General features: G+C 51.7%; 3 protein-coding genes and 1 long non-coding RNA gene across 4 annotated transcripts in view; 3 read left to right on the forward strand and 1 right to left on the reverse strand.

Annotated features, from left to right (window-relative positions):
* HOXA3 (homeobox A3) overlaps positions 1-2,591 on the forward strand; it is a 45,977-nt gene extending 43,386 nt beyond the window's left edge. The window contains exon 6 of the mRNA XM_075745939.1: positions 224-2,591. Coding sequence (XP_075602054.1) covers positions 224-993 — 770 coding nt within the window. The 3' untranslated portion in view covers positions 994-2,591. The remainder of the gene's footprint in view (positions 1-223) is intronic.
* A 152-nt stretch (positions 2,592-2,743) lies between these two features.
* On the forward strand, positions 2,744-8,727 carry HOXA2 (homeobox A2). The gene is made up of 2 exons (XM_075745940.1): positions 2,744-6,802; positions 7,494-8,727. The coding sequence occupies exons 1-2, from the start codon at positions 6,421-6,423 to the stop codon at positions 8,237-8,239; spliced, it is 1,128 nt and encodes a 375-aa protein (XP_075602055.1). The 5' UTR covers positions 2,744-6,420; the 3' UTR covers positions 8,240-8,727.
* Positions 8,728-8,835: 108 nt separating this feature from the next.
* Positions 8,836-12,730, reverse strand: LOC142600555 (uncharacterized). The gene is made up of 2 exons (XR_012834095.1): positions 12,606-12,730; positions 8,836-9,179 (listed from the first exon to the last, which is right to left on the reverse strand). It is a non-coding gene; the product is annotated as an uncharacterized LOC142600555 (long non-coding RNA).
* Positions 12,731-12,963: 233 nt separating this feature from the next.
* On the forward strand, positions 12,964-14,531 carry HOXA1 (homeobox A1). The gene is made up of 2 exons (XM_075745941.1): positions 12,964-13,635; positions 14,051-14,531. Exons 1-2 carry the CDS (start codon positions 13,020-13,022, stop codon positions 14,404-14,406), a joined length of 972 nt encoding a protein of 323 aa, XP_075602056.1. The 5' UTR covers positions 12,964-13,019; the 3' UTR covers positions 14,407-14,531.
* The last annotated feature ends 6,774 nt before the right edge of the window (positions 14,532-21,305 follow it).

A 21,305-nucleotide genomic window follows, 5' to 3' on the forward strand; every position in this document is an offset into this window, starting at 1 on the left:
AAGCATAGACATATAGTGACACTAATGAGGTGAAGGAAGTCTATTGAGGCTTGTAGCTTGGCACGTCTGAGCTCGTGCCATGGGGGAGTACTCGTTGCACGCATGGGCGTTCATCTCACATCCACGAGCTGGACTCTCCAGGTGCTGGTGTTGTTGGCTGTTGTTTCTGGTTGCTGTGTCTGGGTTTACCATGCTGATTGTGTTCTTTGTGTGATTTACATAGGTGAGAGTTGTGCTGGTGATAAAAGCCCTCCGGGGCAAGCCTCCTCTAAGCGAGCCCGTACAGCTTATACAAGTGCCCAGCTGGTAGAACTGGAAAAGGAGTTCCACTTCAATAGATACCTTTGCAGGCCGCGAAGGGTAGAGATGGCTAATTTGCTCAATCTCACAGAAAGACAGATCAAAATCTGGTTTCAGAACCGCAGAATGAAATACAAAAAGGATCAAAAAGGCAAGGGCATGATGACCTCTTCAGGAGGACAGTCCCCAAGCAGAAGCCCTGTTCCTCCAGCTGCTGGGGGATATCTAAACTCTATGCATTCCTTAGTAAACAGTGTCCCCTATGAGCCCCAGTCGCCTCCGCCATTTAACAAGCCTCATCAAAACACCTATGGCATTCCTGCATCGTATACCGCTCCTCTTAATAATTGCCCACCTCCTCAAAAGAGATACACGGGGACAGCAGCTGTGACACCTGAATATGATACTCATCCTCTTCAAGGCAACGGTTATGGGAATCCACATATACAGGGAAGCCCCGTCTATGTAGGGGGCAACTACGTGGAGACCATGACCAATTCTGGGCCTTCCATCTTTGGTCTAACTCATCTCCCTCATCCTCCCTCTGCCAACATGGACTACAGCGGGGCTGGGCCAATGGCCAACAATCACCACCATGGACCTTGCGATCCGCACCCAACATACACAGACCTTACCGCTCACCATCCTTCTCAGGGAAGAATTCAGGAAGCGCCCAAACTCACCCATCTGTAAGAGACAGGAGTCACTAAGTGGAACACCAAGCCCCTAACTTTTGGAAAGTACTCACCCTTTCCCTTCTCTCTCTCGTCCCCCCACCCTCTGCCCACCCCTCCCCTTCTTGTTTCTTTTGTTTGTTTTGTTTTGGTTCCTTTGGTAAAAGCGTTTTCTAGTTTATGTGACGTAGCAATATTTGTTGCTTGAATTGCTCTATAGTTTCACTAGTGGATATTTATCTTCTTGAACTGTAGCCTTGTGTCTCACTTTGGGAGTATGCAGAGGCTTTATACTTTACCTTCTACACTTTTATCAAAACAGGGTATATGAACAAATTTTCTATAAAAGGAATTCTTAAATGTGAATTTGTTCGTACATGATTGATCCCACGGGGAAGCAATTTTTTTTATTGCACTTCTTTTAAATAGCGAGAAAGACATCAAAAGCGCTTGGACAGGGACTCCCTGGACAATTATTAATACGTGTAAGTCTTTCAATGTGTGTATGCTGGTGAACATTCAGATTTATTTATATTTTTTTTTGCAAACATTGAATAATCTAAGTGTTTAAAATTTTATTTATCCCCATTTGTTCATATTTATATATATATAAAAATCTGTACCCTGAATATTCAGGAAGTATTTACCTGGCCATATGTTAGATGGCATATCGGCACACGTAGGAAATATCATTTGAAAGGAAACTATAACTCCTTTTATTAAAAATGGTGATAACGATGATGATGACGATGCAATAAAATCTGGGAAAAAAGATCACGGTTTGAATACTTTATGCTTGTAACATCCAGCTAGGCAGAAAGCGTGTGAAGCTGAAAAGGCTAGATTTGTTTTGAAAGTTATACATTCCTTGCTGCTCACGTTCTGAAAAAAAATAAAAATAAAGTTTTTATTCTGAATAACAAAGAGTTAAGAACATGTTCTTCGCAGCACAAGGGAAGGGAGAGCCCTTCATGACGTGGGGAGTTGGGAAACTCGTCTGTAAACTCACACGAGGATCCGCTCGCCCACCCGAGGGCCCCGCGATGCCTTTTCAGCATTTCATAGGCAGGGAGAGGGATTTTTCTTTTTTTTTCTTTTTTTTCTTATTCTCCCCCCCCCCCCCCCCCCAGCGGGGTTTCATGCCCCGCGGCGGCGGCCGCCTCCTCCTGCGCCCGCTGCGCGGTGCCCGCCCGGTGCGGAGAGTAGGCGGGCGCGGATGGCCCCCGCCCCGGGGATGCGGTGGGGGACCGACCGGCCGCGGAGCAGCGCGGGGAGAGTGCCCTGCCTCCCGGGCAGGCCAGGCGGGGGTGGGTGTGTATGTGCGAGTGTATGTGTGGAGCACACGGGAGCAGGGCTCGGGATAAAGCCCCGCGTGGGTGCGGGCGTGGGCGCGGAGGGGCCGCCTCCTCCCCGGGCTCGCCCGCTGGGGAAGGAGGGGAGCCAGCACTTGGGAGCAAAGGTGGTAGAGCAGGGCCCCGGCCAAACCCCAAACGCGGCTGGGGGCGGGGTGGATGCCGAGCACTGCTGTCTCCGGGCACGGCTCCTTCCACCCGACACCCCCGCCGCCGTTTTTTCCCTTTTCCTTAAAGAAGTGAATTTTAACCTTTTTTTTTTTTTCCTTCCTTAAAAAAAAAAATAAAAAAATTTTGAAGCTATTTCATTTTTTGCTGAGCTGCCTTCCCTCCCCACCGCAGCCTGAGGCTGTGGGGGGAGGGGAGCCTTGCCCTCCCTCTCTTCCCGTGGGGGTGTGGATGTGTGTGCGTGCGTGCGTGTGTGTGTGTGCGTGTGTGTGTGTGTGTGTGTTGGGGGGGGGCATACGATATTGCAGAAGGGTAACTGTCCCGGCCCCAAACAGGCACCCACGGGGGGTCTCCGGGCCGAATCGGTTCGATGTGGAAGGCAGAAACTCACAAGCGTGTGCTTAAATCCGATTTTTCTTCCTTTCAGGTGAAATATCCGTAATTTTTAGATTGAAACTTGAAAGATAAATCAAAATGGACCTTAATAGACTAGGTAAAATATACCCCTGCACGTTTATAAAGACATATTCCTATGCTGTGTAGATAATAACGCACGCTGTTCACCATCTGTATCTTTTAGAGCACAGAAAAAAATGTCGCCATTTTGGTCTCATGCTGAAATATTATTAATCTTTGGGCTTTATCTTGTTCCCAGAACCATCCTTGCCTGATGCTGAAACATTGTCATGCATCCATGAATCTATATAGAGCTTTTCTGCATAAATAGATAAAGCATGCTCAGTCAAAGAAAGGCATTGCAAATATATTTATACCGTGCTGTTTATTTTGTATATAGATATGTAACCATGGAAGGAAAGGTTATGTAGTCTGATATTTTTCATTGAAATCTGATTATTACCTAATACAGACCAACGACTGATTATTATTTTGTAGGCGAAGGAAGCATTTTTGCAACATTGCAAGACATTGCTCGTTTCAAATGAGCTCCTGTATAAAATTCAAGCCGGCCCCCCACCCCTCGGATCAGTTAGGTTAGATACAACAAAAGGTAACGGTACGGTCCGTGGTTCTTACTCTGTGGCTCCTTTAGCAACACGAATTACATTTAGGAAAATGTTCAAAGAGAAGGAATTTGGCGTTTTACCCCCCCTCCCACTCCGAAGAAAGAAAAATATAGGCGGTTTTGCCCCCTTCTTTCCAGAAACCGTACTCAACTCCTTTGGATCCTGTAGGTTGCAAATAGGAATTTGTATTTTTGCATTTAAGATTCGCCCGATTAAAAGATCCCTCTGCAAGCAGAAGTAATTGATTTGCCCAAGAATTTCGCGTCCCCTCTCCAAAGGTTTTGTTCCAGGTGGTTTTTGTATTAGACTGACCACAAGAAACAAATGTGCAGAATAGAGACACCCACACAGGTTTTACTCACAAAGCCTGGTTAAAGTCCAAATCTCTCTCTTTATTATTTGTCATCCTGCTGTTAATCCCAATATTTTCCAGAGGGGGATCAAAAAAAAAAAAAAAATTAAAGAAAAAAACCAGAAAAGCCCGACCCCAAGGTAGGCACTGAGAAGCAAAATAAAACCGGACTTTTCCCACAAGCAGCCCAGTCCTTTGCCAGCATATTTTAAAAGCAGCTTTTTTCCTTGTTTACTTGCGTTTCTTGCTCTGCCTCTTTTCTCGGCCACATTTGATCTTGGAAAGAGCAAGAAGCTTTAAATGTGTTCTTAAGGGCCAGTAGCTGTCAAACCTTTTGGCGGCCAAGATTGATCGCACGCAGACACCACCAGAGCTTTGTTTGGACTAAAAGCAAGAAAATTAAACCCCTTGCATTTTCCAACAGCATCGATATTTGTAAGGGATCCCTTTTGAGGGATTAAATGACAAGTCTCGTTCTATATTTTATTTAAACAAGCAACCACCAAAAAGCCCATTTAAAGCCTCCCAGCCCCTCCCCTCCCCCTCTCTCCAATGCCTTCGCAGATATGCTACATCTTGTGGGTGCATTAACTTAAAACCGATTTTTTAAATGCACTTCGTGCAGTCTGGACGCAGACTGATCCGCTGAGTGCTTGGGGTCTTGTTTTCTTCTCCCCCCCCCCCCCCTTCCTTTTTCTTCTTCTTCTTTTTTTTTTTTTTTTTTTTTTTAAATTACGAAGACGCTTGCCGACGCCTTTTTGGCAACTCCGAAAATAAAGCGAGACGGCACCGCATCGCGCTGGCGATGGTCCCTGGCTCCTCGAGGACGCGGAGAGCGGCTCGGAAGCACCTTCCCCCCGGTCCGCCGGCGCACCCCACCCCGCCGGGCATCCCGGTCTCCGCGGGAAGGCGAACCCCGGCCGGGCTGCCCAGGGCGGCTGTGACCATAGGATTCATCAGGGTGGTGATTGTGGCCATCGTTGTCATCGCTCTCCCTCTCGCCTCAGTCTAATTGGAAAATTGTGCCCAAAGCATCCAAATTCGGGACTTGCCTCGACCTAGCAGGGGCGACTGGAGACGGCGGCGGCGAGAGCCAAGCGTCGGAGGCGAGTGCCGTCTCTCAAGTCATAACCCCGCAGCATTTTCTCTCTGCCTGGCCCCGTGAAAACAAACCCGCTACCAGCCCATATATTTCCTGGTAATCGAAAATACTCACCAGACCCAGCCTACTACGGTTATTAAGCAAATTATGCCAGCAGACGGGAGTATCGTTTGCAAGCTAAGGCACAGGATTTGGGTTTTTTTTTAAAGAGGCAACAGCCAGACGCGTTTGCAGCCTCACGATTTGGCTCGCCCAGAGAGGTACTCCTAGGGTTATGTTTTACGGTCCAATCCCGGGAAGCCAACTGGAGAGGGAAGTCATGAAGCACAAGGGCTGCTGGCTATGCGACTCTTCCCCTAGAAGCAAGGTTGCTGAGGAAGATCCTGTTAAACAATGGCTCGGCACCGGCGGCCAATTGTTCTCCGTACTGTACACCCGATAGCCACCACCAAAAAAAAAAAAAAAGAAAAAAGAAAAAAAAAAAAAAGGGGGGGGGGGAATGATGAAAAAAAGGGAAAAAAAAAGGAAAGAAGAAAAACAGGAAGAAGGGGAAAAATAAACAAGAAAGAAAGAAAAAATGAAACAAACAAGGAAAAAAAAAAAGAAATTAAAAAGAAGCCCATCGAGGCTGAGTCGGGAAGGAGAAACTAGTTTTGGAGGAAGTGCGATTCCCTAGGAAAAAATCAAGACCCTCTGCTTCAGACTCCTGCCTGGGTGCAACTTCTTATGCGGGGGCCTGGCGGTGTCAAAACTTTGAAGATTAATGGATTACTTTGTTAATGACTCAAGGCGTCAGATTGAGGTGCTTAAATGATTTGTGAGGTGCAAAGCGTTTTCCTGACAGTCCCAAACAATGAGAGAAGAGTGTGCGGGTGGAGGCGAGGGAGGCAGCAGGCTGCAGGACAAGCAGCCACACACGCACACACACACACACACACACACACACTCTCGCACACACACGCTCACTCACACACACTCGCAGCCTCTCACACAAATATATCCACGCACACGCACCCGCCCCCCCCCCCCCCGATCATTTCAGATTAGGACGCCAAGGGGATAGATACTCGAGATATCATTTCCCTCTTTAAAAAAAGTGTAAATAAAGCCTTTCTGGCCCCCAATGAGGCGTTCCTTCCCGACTTTTTTGGATCAATCAAACAGACAGTGGCTTCTTTTGATTAAAGCCCAAATTGTCATTGGGCAGAGGCAATCATGTGACAGCCAATTCGGTCCAATTTCAACCTTGTCTCCATGAATTCAATAGTTTAATAGTAGCACGGTCCCCATACGGCTGTAATCAGTGAATTAGAAAAAAAACACCCCACCAGCGATCTTCTATGCTATATTTTTTTTCTCCTCTCTCTCCTTTTTCCTGGGCCTTCCCCCCCCGAGCCCCCTGAATCCGAGGGAACTTTTTCTCCGCGGGGGCTGCCAGTTGAAGGCCATGAATTTCGCATTTGAGCGAGAGATCGGTTTTATCAATAGCCAGCCATCGCTTGCTGAGTGCCTGACATCTTTTCCCCCTGTCGGTGATACATTTCAAAGTTCATCAATCAAGAACTCGACGCTTTCACACTCGACACTGATTCCTCCTCCTTTCGAGCAGACCATCCCCAGCCTGAACCCCGGCAGCCACCCTCGCCACAGCGGCGGCGGTCGCCCCAAGGCGAGCCCCCGCGGCCGCAGCGGCAGCCCGGGCCCCGCCGGCGCCCCGCCGCCCCCGGAGTACCCCTGGATGAAAGAGAAAAAGGCGTCCAAGCGATCCGCGCTGCCGCCCGCTTCGGCCTCCGCCTCAGCCGCTGGACCTGCCTGCCTCAGCCACAAAGGTCAGTCCAAAGACTTGCCGCCGGCCCCGCCGGGCCGCTTTTTTGGCTCCCCGCAACCCCCCGGCTTCGCGGGGGGACGAGGCGGAGGGGCGGGCGGGCGGGGAGGACGGAGCTGGCGGGGCTCTCTGGAAACCCAAACTTTCCCCAAACTTGCTTAATGCGGGATGATTTATTTGAGTTGGAGCTGACCTCTCTTGTCTCGCCGTCCTAGAGTTAGGATATTTGACAGTAATGAAGAGTGATAGATTGCTCCCGCTCAGCTAAGCAGCTGATGCATTAATTATAAATTGCGGTATGGCTAATATAAAGTTTGCTCTGGTGTGGGGAGGTTGGGGAGCTGGAGGCAGTAATTTTGCGGAGGTGACCGAGGGGCACGCAGCACCGGGCGCTCAGCAGTGCAACACAATGGGTTTACTGCGTCCAAAGGCGGCCATTTTGTTGCAGTTGCTATTTTATGCTATATGGACATATAGATATAGACACATACGTGCAGAGAGAGCACTCCCCCACACCCCCCCGGGATGCGATGTGCTCGGGTGCTGAAATTCAATCCGTGCATTTATCTGTTTTGTGTGTGCGTGCGTGTGGTTTTGCTTTCGCTGTTTCTGGCGGTGGTGCTTTGGGGTGCGTGTGCGTGTGGTGGTGGTGGTTTTCTTTTTCTTTTTTTTTTTTTTTCTTTCTTTTTTAACAGACCCCCTTGAAATCCCCGATAGTGGTAACGGTGGATCTAGGCGGCTGAGGACGGCTTACACCAACACCCAGCTTTTGGAGCTAGAGAAAGAATTTCATTTCAACAAGTATCTCTGTAGACCAAGGAGGGTTGAGATTGCAGCCTTGCTGGATCTGACTGAGAGACAAGTCAAAGTCTGGTTCCAGAACAGGAGGATGAAGCACAAGAGACAGACCCAGTGCAAGGAGAACCAAAACAGCGAGGGGAAATTTAAGAGCCTAGAGGACCCCGAGAAAGCGGCGGAGGAGGAGGAGGAGGAGAAATCCCTCTTCGAGCAAGCCCTCAGCAACGTCTCCGGCGCTCTCTTGGAGCGGGAAGGCTACGCTTTCCAGCAGAATGCCCTCTCCCAGCAGCAGGCGCAGAATGCGCACAATGGCGAGTCCCAAACTTTCCCCGTTTCGCCTTTAACGAGCAATGAGAAAAATCTGAAACATTTTCAACATCAGTCACCCACTGTTCAAAACTGCCTCTCAACAATGGCCCAGAACTGTGCAGCTGGCCTGAACAATGACAGTCCTGAGGCCCTAGATGTCCCTTCTTTGCAGGACTTTAACGTTTTCTCCACAGATTCCTGCCTACAGCTTTCAGATGCAGTTTCCCCCAGTTTGCCAGGATCTCTGGACAGTCCCGTAGATATTTCTGCTGACAGTTTTGACTTTTTTACAGACACACTCACTACAATTGACTTGCAGCATCTGAATTACTGAGAAATTAAAGACGTCCTCCCCAAGGGTCCTGCTTTCTCCTCCTCCTTCTTCTTCTTCTTTATTTTTCCTGTGATTTTTTTTTTTTTCTCCCTTGTCTTGGTCAGTATTTTCTGTTTATTACCCCCCCTTCTGCTGTGCCATTTTGCCGTTTCTTACAAAGTTTTAGTTGTGTTCAATTTTAACCTAGCCACATTCTAGGTCCTTCTATGAAAGCAATATATGAGGTCTGTAAGAAAGTGATCATATAGGAATTGTATCTTCACTTTCTTTTTATTTTTGTATTGCATTAGGATGCGTTGTCATAAGTATTTTTGGTAGAATAAATTCTTGTTTGCTACAAGGAGCTTTCTCTTTTTTCTTTCTCTTTCTCCCCCTCTCTTTCTCAAGACTGATAACATGACGGGTATTTCTCCCCCTCCCTTCTACTCTTAATTTACTAATAATCAAAATCCAACATTCTGACTATGAGCTCTCCCCTTTTGGCAATTTAGGATATTTATTAGGGAGGAAAAACACGTTCAAATTCTTTATTGCAACGGTTCTCACAAGGAAAAAAAAAAACAAACCAAACCAAAGAAACTAAAACCATTCACAGCTTTGATGGAGACCTCTTCCTTTTAATATATAAATGTAGCATCTTATCTCCGTGAGGATACAAAGCTTGGAAATGCTGAGCTGTAACAAAAGCACGAAGGAGCACTTTCTCTGTTAGAGGCAAAACATAAGAGAGACTCAGTAGGATAACCGTCTCCTGCAGAAACTAGCCTGTTACATACATGAAAGGAGCTTTTTTTTTTTTTTTTAAATAATCCTGTTTTTCTAGAAAGTAGTGCTTAGCAGCCAGCAAGCTGTTTCAGGAAGCGTATCTTAAAAAATATCAGAGCTCACAGAGAATGCGCTTGGTTACTTCTGACATGCTGAGCGGTCCAAGAAATCAGCCCTAGAAGGAGAGAAAATGGAGAAGTTAGTGCCTGTAAAATCAAAAGGGTGGCAGAAACGCGGAGGGGGGGAAGCATTTAGGGAGGAATCAGCCCCTCCACTCGGTCCCTTTGAGTGGCAATGCAGGGGCACAGCCGAAGATATTTTTCTGTTCAAACCTTCTTGCGGGGAGAAAGACTGATAACGAAAAGAGGAAACTCTGACTTTAAAGTTACAATTTCCTCGGGGCTCCCCACTCTCTGCTGGCTGCAGCAAAGATGAGCTTTCAGAAACCTCCACCAAATTGCCTGCCACCCGGCTAGCGGCATTGCCGGACCCCAAAGCGGTGGGTGAGCCCCGTCCTTCAGACTAAAACCGAGCAACAGATGCCAGCGGGGCTCTGTCGCTCCGGGGCCAGGGAATCCCGGACGGGTGCGATCGCGGCTCCCTGTGTGCGTGTGAGTGCGTGTGAGTGCGTGTGAGTGCGTGTGAGTGCGTGTGAGCGTGCGGTTACATTGCACAGGCGAGTGGGGCTTGGGCGGGGGTTTGTGGCCGGGGATCTGCTGCCCTTCCATGCGAGTAGTGTTGTCTCCCAGCCCTGCAACACGTTGTGGAGCTGGGATGCGTGGGTTATAGCTGGAAGGGCTGAACGCAATTCTTCCGAAAGTCATAAATCAAACTCTTTCTATGAATGAGAATGTCATCAAAGAGATCAATTGCAGGAACACATGCACAAATAAAAATCCTCTTACGTATTTGCCGGGGCTGGGGATACCCGTCTAAAACCATTAAGTGAGAAGGCGTTTAGTCATAATTCATTTTTATTGCTCTTTTAAAACAACAGCTTGGCTGTGCTGCGGACGCGGTGAAACCTCGGCCCTGCTTCTTCTCCCTTTCTCCGCTCCAGCCTTGTCCCTGCGGAAAGCAAGCAGCCTCACCGGCATTTTAACTCCTCTGCCACTGGGTTAAATTGGACCACAACGTGCACGTATGGGTTGGGGTTTCCTTTGTGCCCAGATTTCTGGATGCTGACAACGCTTAAAATACCCCAAAACACCACCAAAAACCAAACAACAAAAACACAACTAAAAAAAAAAAAAGGAAAATAAAAAGAAAAGACGCTGCAAGATTTAAACTTCTCGCAAACTCCATTTAAATAAATGGGAGGATTCAGCGAGCAGGAGTCGCCTCCGAGTCTCCCGGTTAGCCCTGGGGCCACAGCGGGGGCAGACTCCCACGGAAAAGCCTAAAGCGCCTGGATCGCCCCCTTGGCCCCGGTCCCGGGGCAGGAAACGCAGAGCGGAGCCGCGGAGGGGCCGGGCCGGCCTGCGGGCAGAGGGAAGGGGCGACAGCTCCCCCTCGCCGGGCCGCGGAGGGGGGGTGGTGGTGTGTGTGTTCCCCTCTGCTCCAGCCCTTCTCAGGGTGTTGCCCCCACGCACAGTACAGGCAGCAAACCCCCAAAGCCCCGCCAGAGAGACAATGCAACAAAAGGGACAATGGCACGAAAAAGGGAGAGGAAAAAGGATTTCAGGGTGCTGGAGTCTGTAAGGGAGGTGCTGTGATTCGGCGGAATTTACGGGTGGAACGGATCTATTTATAGTAAAAGATACATTTTTTTTCCTTGGCTGGCTGAAAAAGCACTGAAAAGATGCCAGCTCTTGTGTAAGTAAACAGGCCCAGCGGCCTGCCTTTTTTTTTTTTTTTCTGCCTTATGCAGTATTTATCACAACTGGTTTACAAGAATTAAATAAATGTGTTTACAGCTGTAACCATAGCCAAAATTGGTACAGTATAATGCCATAAATGCCTCTGGAGTGTTGTTGCTCTTGTCCTCCACCCTGCCCCCCTGGAGTTTAAGAAACTGAACCTTTCCAGAGGGCCCTTAACCATCCATGCCTGCATAGTAAATCGGAACAAATAGAAATACTGAGGGCATACGGATAGACGCGTGATAGAGAGAGCAGCCCTTCGGTTTTGGCTGGCAGTAAAAAGGCCATGGAGGTGGCATGGGATAAGGGCTGACCTAACAGCACTAGGAGAGCTTGGCACCTAGGAGAAGATGTTGTAGTTCATGTGGGAGGGAGGAGCTTGAGGGTTTGTGTGTGTGTGTTCATGGGCAGGGAGAGGTGGCAGAGTAGAAGAGCCCTTTGGATTTCAAAACAAGCAAGAACCGAGCGTGAGAAGAGAGGGGCGTAGGAGCCGGCTGGAAATGCACCTGCAGAAATAGAGCGGGCAGCCCCTCCTGCGGCTGGTGGCAGGGGACATGACTTTACATCCATCGATCCCCGAGGTTAACGTTTCGCAGGACGCCTCTTTCAAGTGTGTTGGTGCCGTCCTCTCTCCTTCCAGACGGCTGGATGCCCAGCCTTTACCTCCCCTTTCCTTTTCCGCGTACGTAAACCGAGTATGAGGTCGAAACCCACATCTCGCCGTTCCCCCTCCTTCTCTATCCACGGACCTTTTTTTTTTTTTTTTCCGTGGTGGTGGGGAGGGGTAGGTTCGAGTCGATGCTCAGCCCGGTTCCCAAGGGTCCTGGGGCCGCCTCTGCCACTGGCCATCTGCCACCTCCCGCCACGGCCGGCCCGGGTGGCGGAGCGCAGGGACAAAGGGGCCGGGGCGGCGGGCCCTACGCCTCCTGCCGCTCCTCTGCCCCTGCCCCGGGCCGCCTCCCCGGGCCGCCGGCCTGCGACCCGCGGCACCCCGGGCAGCCTTCCCCCCGCCCGGTCCCAGGGCGGGCGGGCGGGCGGTAGCGGCGCCGCGGGGACCCAGCAGATGGGCTGCGGAGCCCCCGGGCCCCCGCCCAATCATCCGTCCCTCTGTCCCCGGCTCCTCCTCCCTTACCCCAGCCCTGGGCTGGCGCGAGTGAGCCCGGCGGAGGTGCGGGGGGAGCAGGGATGCGGACCAGGGGGAGGCCGGTGGGCCCGGGAGAGCACAATGGCCGTCAGTCCCAAAAGCGGCTCATTTCTATGCTAATGTCCGCGGCCGCCTGGTGATGCGGCTGGACAAGCCCCTTTAACTCTTGGCGTCGCGCCGCGCTGGGACTGCGGCGGGGCAGGAGCAGCAAGATCCCTGGGCCCCGGCCGCGGCCCCATCCCATCTCCATCCCCACCCACATCCATATCCTCGGTCCCATCCCTGTTCTCCGCCTTATCCTCATCCCCTTTTCTGTCTCCATCCCTGTCCCCATAGCAGTCTCCAAACACATCCACGGTCCAATCCATATTCATCCCGACCCCAGAGCTGATGCTTTCAGCACTGTTCCCCCCCCGATCCCCCCCCCCCCCCGCCCGGTAGAGCTGATCCGGCCGCGCCCCCCCCCCCATCCCCCGGCCGGGGGATGGGGGGCCGGGGGGGGGGGGGCGGGCGGCAGAGGTGCCCAGCGCCGGCCTGACAGCGCCGACAGCAGGGGAGGCGCCGGGGCACTGTCGCTGCAGCAGCACTCACTCACCCTGGAGGGGACGGCCAGTGGGCTCCGCGGGTCGGGCGCAGCCTCCGGGTGTCTCCTGCTTTCCCCTCTCAGCCAGCGGGCGGGACCCCAGCGGCGGCGGGCCGACAGCCCGGCCCGGCCCCCCCTCTGCCCCCCCGGGGGGGCCGCCGCCGCCCTGCCCCGCGGTGCCGCGCCGTGCCGCGCCGTCGGAGCGCTCGGCGTTTAAATGCCCCCGACGCGGCGATCTATCAGCGGCAGGAGCCGGGAAAGTCCCGCAGGCGCCGCAGCCATTGGCTGCCGCCCCCCACGTGCCTGCCCGCTGCCTGTACCTTCTTGTCATTTTCCTGCCGGCCCCATGGAGGAAGTGGGAAAGTTGGCGCGGCCCCGCCGGACGCTGAAGACCCGGTGGCGGCGTGACAGAGGAACGCGGCGAGGATGAGCTCCTTCCTCGAGTATCCCGTCCTCGGCGGCGAGGCGGGGGGCTGCGCCGCCCGCGCCTACCACCCCGACCACGGGATTACAACTTTCCAGCCCTGTGCCGTCAGCGCCGGCAGCTGCAGCGGGGAGGATCGCTTCCTCACGGGCCGCGGGGTGCCCATCAGCCCCCACCGCCACCACCACCCTCCGGCCCAGCCCGCCGCCTACCAGCACCACGGCGGCCTGGGGGTGTCCTACGCGCACCCCGGCTGCGGCCCGACCTACGGCGCGCAGGGCTTCGGACCGGCGTACGGCCCCTACCCCCTCGGGCAGGACGCGGAGCTGGGCGGCGGCTTCCCCCCCTGCGCCCCCGCCGTGTACTCGGGGAGCATCTCCTCCTCCGCCGCCGCGCAGCACCCGCACCCGCACCAGGGCTACGCGGGGGGCCCCGCTCAGTACGTGCCTCCCCCCTACGGGCAGGAGCAGCAGAACCTGCCCCTGGGCACCTACAACCATGCCCTATCTCCCCTCCACGCCGGCCACCGGGAAAACGCCCGCTCCCCCTCCGCCGAGACGTCGCCGCCGGCGCAAACCTTCGACTGGATGAAAGTGAAAAGAAACCCACCCAAAACAGGTCAGTGGCCGGCAGGAGGGCCGGGGCGGGGGGCTGCTCCTCTCTCTCTGCCGTGGGTGCGGGGAAAGCGGCACGGTGCCCCGCGGGGTGCTGGGCAGGTAGGGCGGCCCACACCTCTGGGAGCAGCCGGAGCCGTCTGCCCGCGGCGCTGGAAGCCAGCGCAGCTTATTCCCGACTCCCCCTCTCCGCCTCTCCCGCGGTCATATTTCTTGTAATTCATAAACCACTTATCAAGTTTCCTCTGACACTAGAGGCTGACTCCGGTTTAGCACCTCGCACTCCATCACTCACCCTGCCGGGGCTTCCCTCTTATCCTAAGAAGTTCTTGCTCCCTATCGCTTAGCCGGTGTGGACATATTGATTACGTCGCCTATAAATCATTTGCGCTTACTTACCGCTGCATGTCCCCTCGCAGGCAAGGCTGGCGAGTACGGCTTCGTGGGGCAGCCCAACACCGTCAGAACTAACTTCACCACCAAGCAGCTCACCGAGCTGGAGAAGGAGTTTCATTTCAACAAGTACCTGACCAGAGCCAGGCGGGTGGAAATCGCCGCCTCCCTCCAGCTCAACGAGACGCAGGTGAAGATCTGGTTCCAGAACCGGCGGATGAAGCAAAAGAAACGGGAGAAAGAGGGGCTGCTGCCCATCTCCCCCGCCACCCCCACGGGCTGCGAGGAGAAGGCAGAGGACTCCTCGGAGAAGTCCTGCTCCTCGCCCTGCAGCGCCTCGCCCGCCTCCTCCGCCTCGGACACGCTCGCTGCCTCCAACTGAGACCCGGCGCGCCCCGACGGCCGCCCATCGCGACGCCCCCGCCAGCGCAACTCGCGTCCGTTCACCGCGGTTGTGTCGGTCCCTCCGTTGCTCTCTCGGTCGGTCGGTGTCCCCGAGAGGTTCCGGCGCGCTGGTTTTCCCCTCCGCTGCCGCCCGGCCTCGGGGATGCCGGCTCCGCCGCCCGCTCGCCTCCCCGCCGCCGGCTCCCGGCGCCTGGGTGCCAAGAGATTTTCTTTCGGTCCCCCCCCCCGCCCCGTCCCCCCCCGCCCCAACCCCTTCTGCTGGAGGAGCTGTATTGGCACACGCGTAAGGGTCTCCCTCCTCCGGTGCAAGGACGCTCCTCCGAGTTTCCCTGAGTGAAAGACAGGTGATCTAGGGTACATAACCTCACAAAGAGATGCACTATTGCAAGTGTTTACACGACTTATAGGACTTTCACCCCCTTAATTTAATGTATTCTTTGTTCGTGTCTATGAGTTTGTTGCTTGTAAATACTTTGTCCGAGAGATTTATCTTTTTACAGATTTTTCTAGAAATGACGTTTCGATTATCAGGTTAAGCAGGGTGAGCGCATTCGCCAAACTGGATCCACTTTTATATTGGTAAAGCCAACGACCGTATCAAGTAAACGTCTTAAGCTCAAGCAGATACCTCAAAAAAAAAAAAAAAAAAAAGTAGCGCTATTTCTTTAAATGTGACAAACAAGGCTTCGATTGCACTAGGTTTTGTAAACCTTACCCAGTGTGCTTGCTCCCCCTTCCTTGCTCCCCTCCCCCCCAAGTTGTGCTGGATTTATACTCAACCAAAGGGTATAACTGTCCAAAAGACCTCGCCTCTTCCTATTTTCATATTAACCTTCCTTTAGCCTCGATGTCTTTTCAACCTACTTGTGAATGTGACAAATGGCCAAATGAATGTATAATTTCTGTGGTTGGTGTCTGGACCGTTGCATGACGCACCGTGCTTTGCTGTACTGCGGGTATACTGAGTTCTATCAGTTGTCGTGTGTGAGCGAAATGTCCTCCTGATTTTCTGTACAATCATGAAAGGCTCTGGGATTCCGCCGGTGATGGAAGCCAGGGCAGGATTTACGGGTCCTTATAATGTCTGTAATAAATATATTCCACTTTCAGGTAGCCCTCGTCTGCCTACCTCTGTGTGACGTCAGCGCTGAGTCACAGACTGGGCTCAGCAGTTTTCTTTCCCTTATTTTCTACTGCTGGGGCCTTTCCAAGGGAGAAAGGGAGAAAGAATCTCCCAAAGTTACTCCTCATGCGTTGTTTTGCCAGGGTCACAGCCCTGGCTGCCCAGCCTGACTCATAACACAAAGTTTCTTCCTTTCCTACGCTCAAATAATATTATTTTTAGAAAATATAAGGCCCTCCTCTCCCTCCTCTGTAACTAGGAGGAATTTATGATCCTGATCTATTTCTGAAGCACAAACACAAGAACTTCCTGGGTCAAGTGCTAACCTTTTCACCTCGGGATGGATGCTGACACTTATATAAACAGAGCACCCTTCAAAAGCAGAAACTGTCTTCAGCCAGTCTTTCCTCACATCGCAGGCCCCTCGCCAAGGGCTGCACATTTAATTAGCCCAGACACTAAGCTGGTCCAGCTTCTCTCTCCACGTCCCACCCCAGGTTGCCATCCCTGGCGGCTGATGGGTGCCAAGGTGGGAGATGGCTCCCAGGTGCCCCAGCCCATTCCATCGCCATCTTTTTTTTTTTTTTTTCTCCTTTTTTCTTTAAAAGAGCAAGTTCTCGCAGGTAAATATCATGAGATTTCCAAGAGGTGTCAAAAGAACAGCGGGTCGGCGGAGGGTGGGGGGGGTGGGGAGCGTGTGTATGTGGAGAACCTGAGTGGCAGGACGGAGCAGAGACACGCTCAGCTAGACGGAGTGTGTCTCAAGTCACTTGAATTTCAGCGCAAACACGCATAACATCTCCTTCACCCTGCCCATCTGCAGGGTAGTGCTCCCGGGCTTCTCCCACAGGCTGCCCACGCAGGCTTGGCTTTGCGGGATCCACAGAGAGTCACCGAAATTTTCTTCACTTCGGTGTCAAAAGAGACAAGCCCTGATTTGCAAGGCGCGGCGGCCATATCAAGAGCCGAGCTATCTGCAAGGGAGCAGGGCTGTTTCCAAAGGCTCCCGCCGATGCCTCTATTTCTTTCATTTCCCCGCCTGCCATATACTTTACCTTTTGTTTATTAGTGTAAAGCCACAAAGCAAAACAGATGGCCTTCTTCCAGAGACTTCGATGTGTTAAAGTGGCATTTGCATGCCAATAAGGGCATTTCAATATCGAAATCTGGATCTAAACATTGCTGGAATCCGGATCTGCAACCCGGCTCCCCTGGTGTTGACTTAATGTGTTAGAAAGAGCGGCCATAAATTATAGCCTAAATGCGGGGGACAAGACACTTGTCAGTGCGTCAATCTGCGGTAAGCGATTCACCGGCAAAGAATCCCGTCTCCCCCCAAGCCCAAACCCCGGGTTATCTTTTTTTTTTTTTTTTTCCCCTTTTTTTTTTTCCCCCCGCAGCCCTGATCGATTTCAAGCAAAGACACCCCAAACCTCCCGATCCTGGCTCATTTTGTTAGCGTTATTATTATTTCGATACGATCAACCTTTCACGTCAGGGAGTGTGGGGAAGAGGAATGAAAATCTCTAACTTAGAGTTTCGACCACAAAAATATCGCTAAAAATAACACAGCGTGCTTTGACCAGATGGAGACACTCATTTGCCCTTCAGATCCTAGGGATCCTTTTGTTTTTAAACTTTTTAAAATTTGTTTTGTTTTTTCTCTTTTGAGTCCTAGGGGAAAAAATGAAGACACTCCCCTCCCATCCAAAAAACCCAACCAAACAAAAAAACCCGGCAAAACCCCCCAAACCAACCCAAACTGCACCCAAATGTCAAACGGAGTTTAGCATCTTCCTATCATACTTAAGGGCATTTCTGCTGTTCACCTTTAAAGTTTACTTTTGGAGGCTATTGAGATGCTTTGGTGTTTTCCTCTGGGGCAATCAGATTGAAACCGATCAATATTTACTCAGTCTGAAAGGGCTGTTGAAAAGGCAGCTAACAACAAACTGCTTAGCTGCTCTCCCCTCTTTAATCTCAGGTTCACCGAAAGTTCAAGCAGAAATGAATTCGGTGATGGGTCACTTTAGAATAAGTCCCAGTGGTTAATCTCACAGCCTTGGTAAAGGCAACAATTACAGAGTCATCCCTCTCCCTCTCTCTCTCTCGCTGTCTCCCCGGCAGCGGCAACTTTCCTTTCATTTTTGCCCAGCAGTTTTTACCAAATTTTAACCGCTTTCCGCTGTTTTGCGGAGACGCCAAACCCCCCCGCATCTCGCCCGAGCTGCAGCCGGCGTAAAGGCGGGTAACCCCGGCACCGGGGGTGCGGGAAACAAGCCCTTCCGCAAGGGATCCTGCATTTTCAAGGGAGGCTCCGGAGGCAAAGAGAGGGATGCTCGGGGCTTGCTTTCTCCCCGGCAGTGACAGGGGGTGGCGGTTGGAGACGCGCCCGGCAGCCGGAGGCGCTGGCGGAACCGCGGGGCTATACTCCCCTCTCCATCCTTTATGGGAAAAGAGTAGAGAGAAATCTGGGCAAAACGCGATGGACGTCGCTGCTAATTGCAGGGACTCTTCAGAGGCCAAAGTTCACGTAATCACTGCATAAATGCATGCTTAATAGGGATTTATTAGTACCTTTCTAATGGCAGCTCACGTTTGGGCTACAGGCTTGAACGGGTTTTCCCCGGCAAGTTGCTTCTCAGGAGCTACCCCCCTCCCACCCAGGCAGTGCCGGGGGACCCCGGGCACGAAACGCGATGTGCTCCCGGCCGGGCCCCGGGGAGGCTCCGACCTGGCCCGGGCCCCGGGGCCGCCCGCGGAAGAGCCCGGGCGGCAGCACCGCGCCGGGGAGGGCACCCGGGGGAGGCCGCTCCCCGCCCGCGGCACGGTGGGGGTCCTCGACGAGGTGGGGTCTGTAATTTTTTTTTTTTTTTTAAAGAATTGTTTCAGATTTTTTTTTTTTTTTCCCCCGCATAAGCTTAGGAGCAAGATCTCGTTTGTTTTCCCCTAGCAATTAGCTCTGTGAGATCGCAGTAAACTGGTAACCACAAAAAAGGGAATACAGAAGTAATTAAATGACTAATATATGAATAAATAGCAATATATAAAAATATTTATTTTCTTTCTTTCTTTTCTTTCTTTCTTCCTTCCTTCCTTCCTTCCTTCCTTCCTTCCTTCCTTCCTTCCTTTCTTCCCTTCTTTTCCTTCTTTTCCTTCTTTTCTTTCTTTCTTTCATTTTTTCTGTGTCTTTCTCGCTCACTTTTTCTCTCTTTCTTCCCCTTTTTCTCTCTCCTTTTTCACTTTCTCTCTTTCCAAGACAAACATTCCTTTTGTCCCCTAGGCACACTACTTGGCCGACTTTCACTGTTAACATTATTCTTTTATGGTTTATGTGTCATAAAATATTACAGGTCACAGTTACTCCTGTTTCAGGCTCAGAAAGACTATTGAAATCAATGGGAGCTCTGGGGAAAAGAAGTCTTCCCTTGTGCCTAAGAATTTGAGGGCAAACTTTGTTGATTTTGATCATGCGGGGAGTCCTCTTTGCCATATAACTTCAAAAGGATTACACATTTCAGTAATACGAGCAGAAATTGGCCCGGAAAAAATGCTTCCGCGCTATTTTTTATAGGGCAGTGACATGTTTTAAGCATTTGTTCCACACGGAGAATGTTTCAGACATTACTTTTAGAATTATTTTGGCTTTCTGATCTACTTTCCTCGAAAGTGTGTATCTCGTAAAATTAATTTGGGACTATTGATTCTTATAAAAAACGTGGCCGAATAATGATCAACCTCGATTACAATGAAACCAATAGCCAGTTCATAACTTTGCCGGGTGATCAGTTTATAAATAGAAACTCAACGCATTGCAAAAATTGTCCCTGTTCAAGAAAGTAAAAGTAGCAAAAATAAAATAATAATTAAAAAAACCCACCAAATACAAGCCCAAACGAGGGACGGCGAGAGGACAAGAAGCCAATCTCAGCCACAAACTCTTTTGCCTATGTTCACATCGGTCTAAGATGTGGTGTAACCAGCGGGAAGCGGAGGGATTAGGAAAATACAGGGACTCATGGAGCGTTTCGCTCGCAACAGTTGTAGGAAGTGTCTGAGCGGTCGGGAGCCGGGGGATGCTCCCGCCCTGCCCCGGTGCCTGTCCCGGTGCCTTGCCCGGCTTCCCGGCACTGCGCTGCGCAGCGGCTGCGCTCTGCATCCGATACGCTTGGCTTTGCGCATAAGTATTTATACATTTTCTAATTCTAACCTACGCGGGGTTGTAACTCGGCGGGCCACTCGCCGCCAGGAAAAAAAAAAAATAGTAATATGCTATCGATTATTAAAAAATAAAAAAGAAATAAATCCAAGGAAATATCTACTTTGATTGAACGCTTCGCTAACGCATTTTGTAGGGATCGATTGCATTCGCAGCTGTCTTCGGGTCTGATCTTCGGGAAATGACTAATACCAGGAAAATTCGTTGTATGCATTGTAATAACAACGAAGCGGGGCTGCGGCCGCCGGGCCGCTCCGCACGTCTCCGCGCTGCTCCGCGCTGCTCCGCGCCTCGCCCGTGGGTCCGCCGTGCCCGGCGGCCGATCTCCTCCGCACCCCGCTCCGCGGGTGTCTCCTTGGGGCCGCCGGCTGCAGGGAGGGCAAACACCGAGCTCAGCCGGGGGGTGCCCCGGCGGCCCCCCCCCGCCCTGACGGCGGGCTGCGAGCTGCTGGGGGGCAGGCTGCGGGCCGGCTGGCCGCGCCTGAGGTGCCATCGCAGCGCTGAGCCGGGGGTATCGCTTCTGATCTCCTTTGTCTAGTAATACAGCCATCACCAAATCCCGGATAACCTCCCTTTCCCTCTGTCAACACCCCTCCGCTCCAGCCCGTGCTGGGGGAAGAGGGATGGGACCTGCCATCGGGGTCCTGTAGCAAGGGGGTGCCCCTTTTAGGGGTAACTTGGTGACAGATGTTGACGTTTCTAGGGAGCTCGGTAAACAGAAAGTTGGACTGGACTTTTTCATAGCCCATGTGGTTTTCATCATTCCCCGTCAGGCTCAGACCAAAGGCAGAAGATTCCCTCTTCACACTCCTCATCCACTCTCATCTTCAGCAGTCACTCAGCCCTGGTGACATGGAATAAAGAACAGAGAAAACACAGGAGACCAGGTTGGTTAAGTAATGAAAAGAGATGGGGTGAGGATGAGGCTGGCGGTGGAAATGCGGGGCGGGAGGGGAGTGGGAATCTCTCCTTCACTGCACACCAGTGAGCCTTCAGGTGCAAAGCACATCTGCGTAAATCACGGACTCCATCTGGGGACAGATCAGGGGGAGCACTTCGGAGGAGTCTCCGAGAATAACCACTTGTCCAGACTTCTCACTGCCTTCATAAGAAGCTGAAGGTTATGGAAGGGGCTAAGTCACAGGGGCGGGGATTTCTACAGAGTTTTAATTGAAACCCCTCTGTACTAATAAAACAAAGCTTTTTCTTGACTTTTGCAACAAGTCTACTACCTCAGCTAATTCCTGTGCAAAACATGGGTTGCAGTAGAAATGTCATCCAAGCTTCGATTTATTTTCTTAGCGTAGTTGTAAAATATTCCTGCTAGCAAAGATGGAGACTTTAACCAGACTAGTCTGTTTCGCAAGAAATAAAATCCCTGCAGCACTGCTCTGTAATGTCAGCGGATTCAACATCCATGCATGGTTCTGAGGACAGATCATAAACCAAAATGCATTGACTGGTGTAGTGTTGTGTTCCTCATGCTGTGCTGGGGAAAAAAAAAAAAAGTTGAAATAAGAAATACCATTGTCTA

Source organism: Balearica regulorum, chromosome 2 (assembly GCF_011004875.1).
Source record: "Balearica regulorum gibbericeps isolate bBalReg1 chromosome 2, bBalReg1.pri, whole genome shotgun sequence".
Classification (NCBI taxonomy): domain Eukaryota; kingdom Metazoa; phylum Chordata; class Aves; order Gruiformes; family Gruidae; genus Balearica; species Balearica regulorum.

Excerpts from the sequence above, each read along its gene's own strand:
- HOXA2 (XM_075745940.1), top strand. The coding sequence starts at position 6,421 with ATGAATTTCGCATTTGAGCGAGAGATCGGTTTTATCAATAGCCAGCCA. Across the intron at positions 6,803-7,493 it reads TGCCTGCCTCAGCCACAAAG|ACCCCCTTGAAATCCCCGAT; the intron begins GTCAGTCCAAAG and ends CTTTTTTAACAG.
- HOXA1 (XM_075745941.1), top strand. The coding sequence starts at position 13,020 with ATGAGCTCCTTCCTCGAGTATCCCGTCCTCGGCGGCGAGGCGGGGGGC. Across the intron at positions 13,636-14,050 it reads AAGAAACCCACCCAAAACAG|GCAAGGCTGGCGAGTACGGC; the intron begins GTCAGTGGCCGG and ends GTCCCCTCGCAG.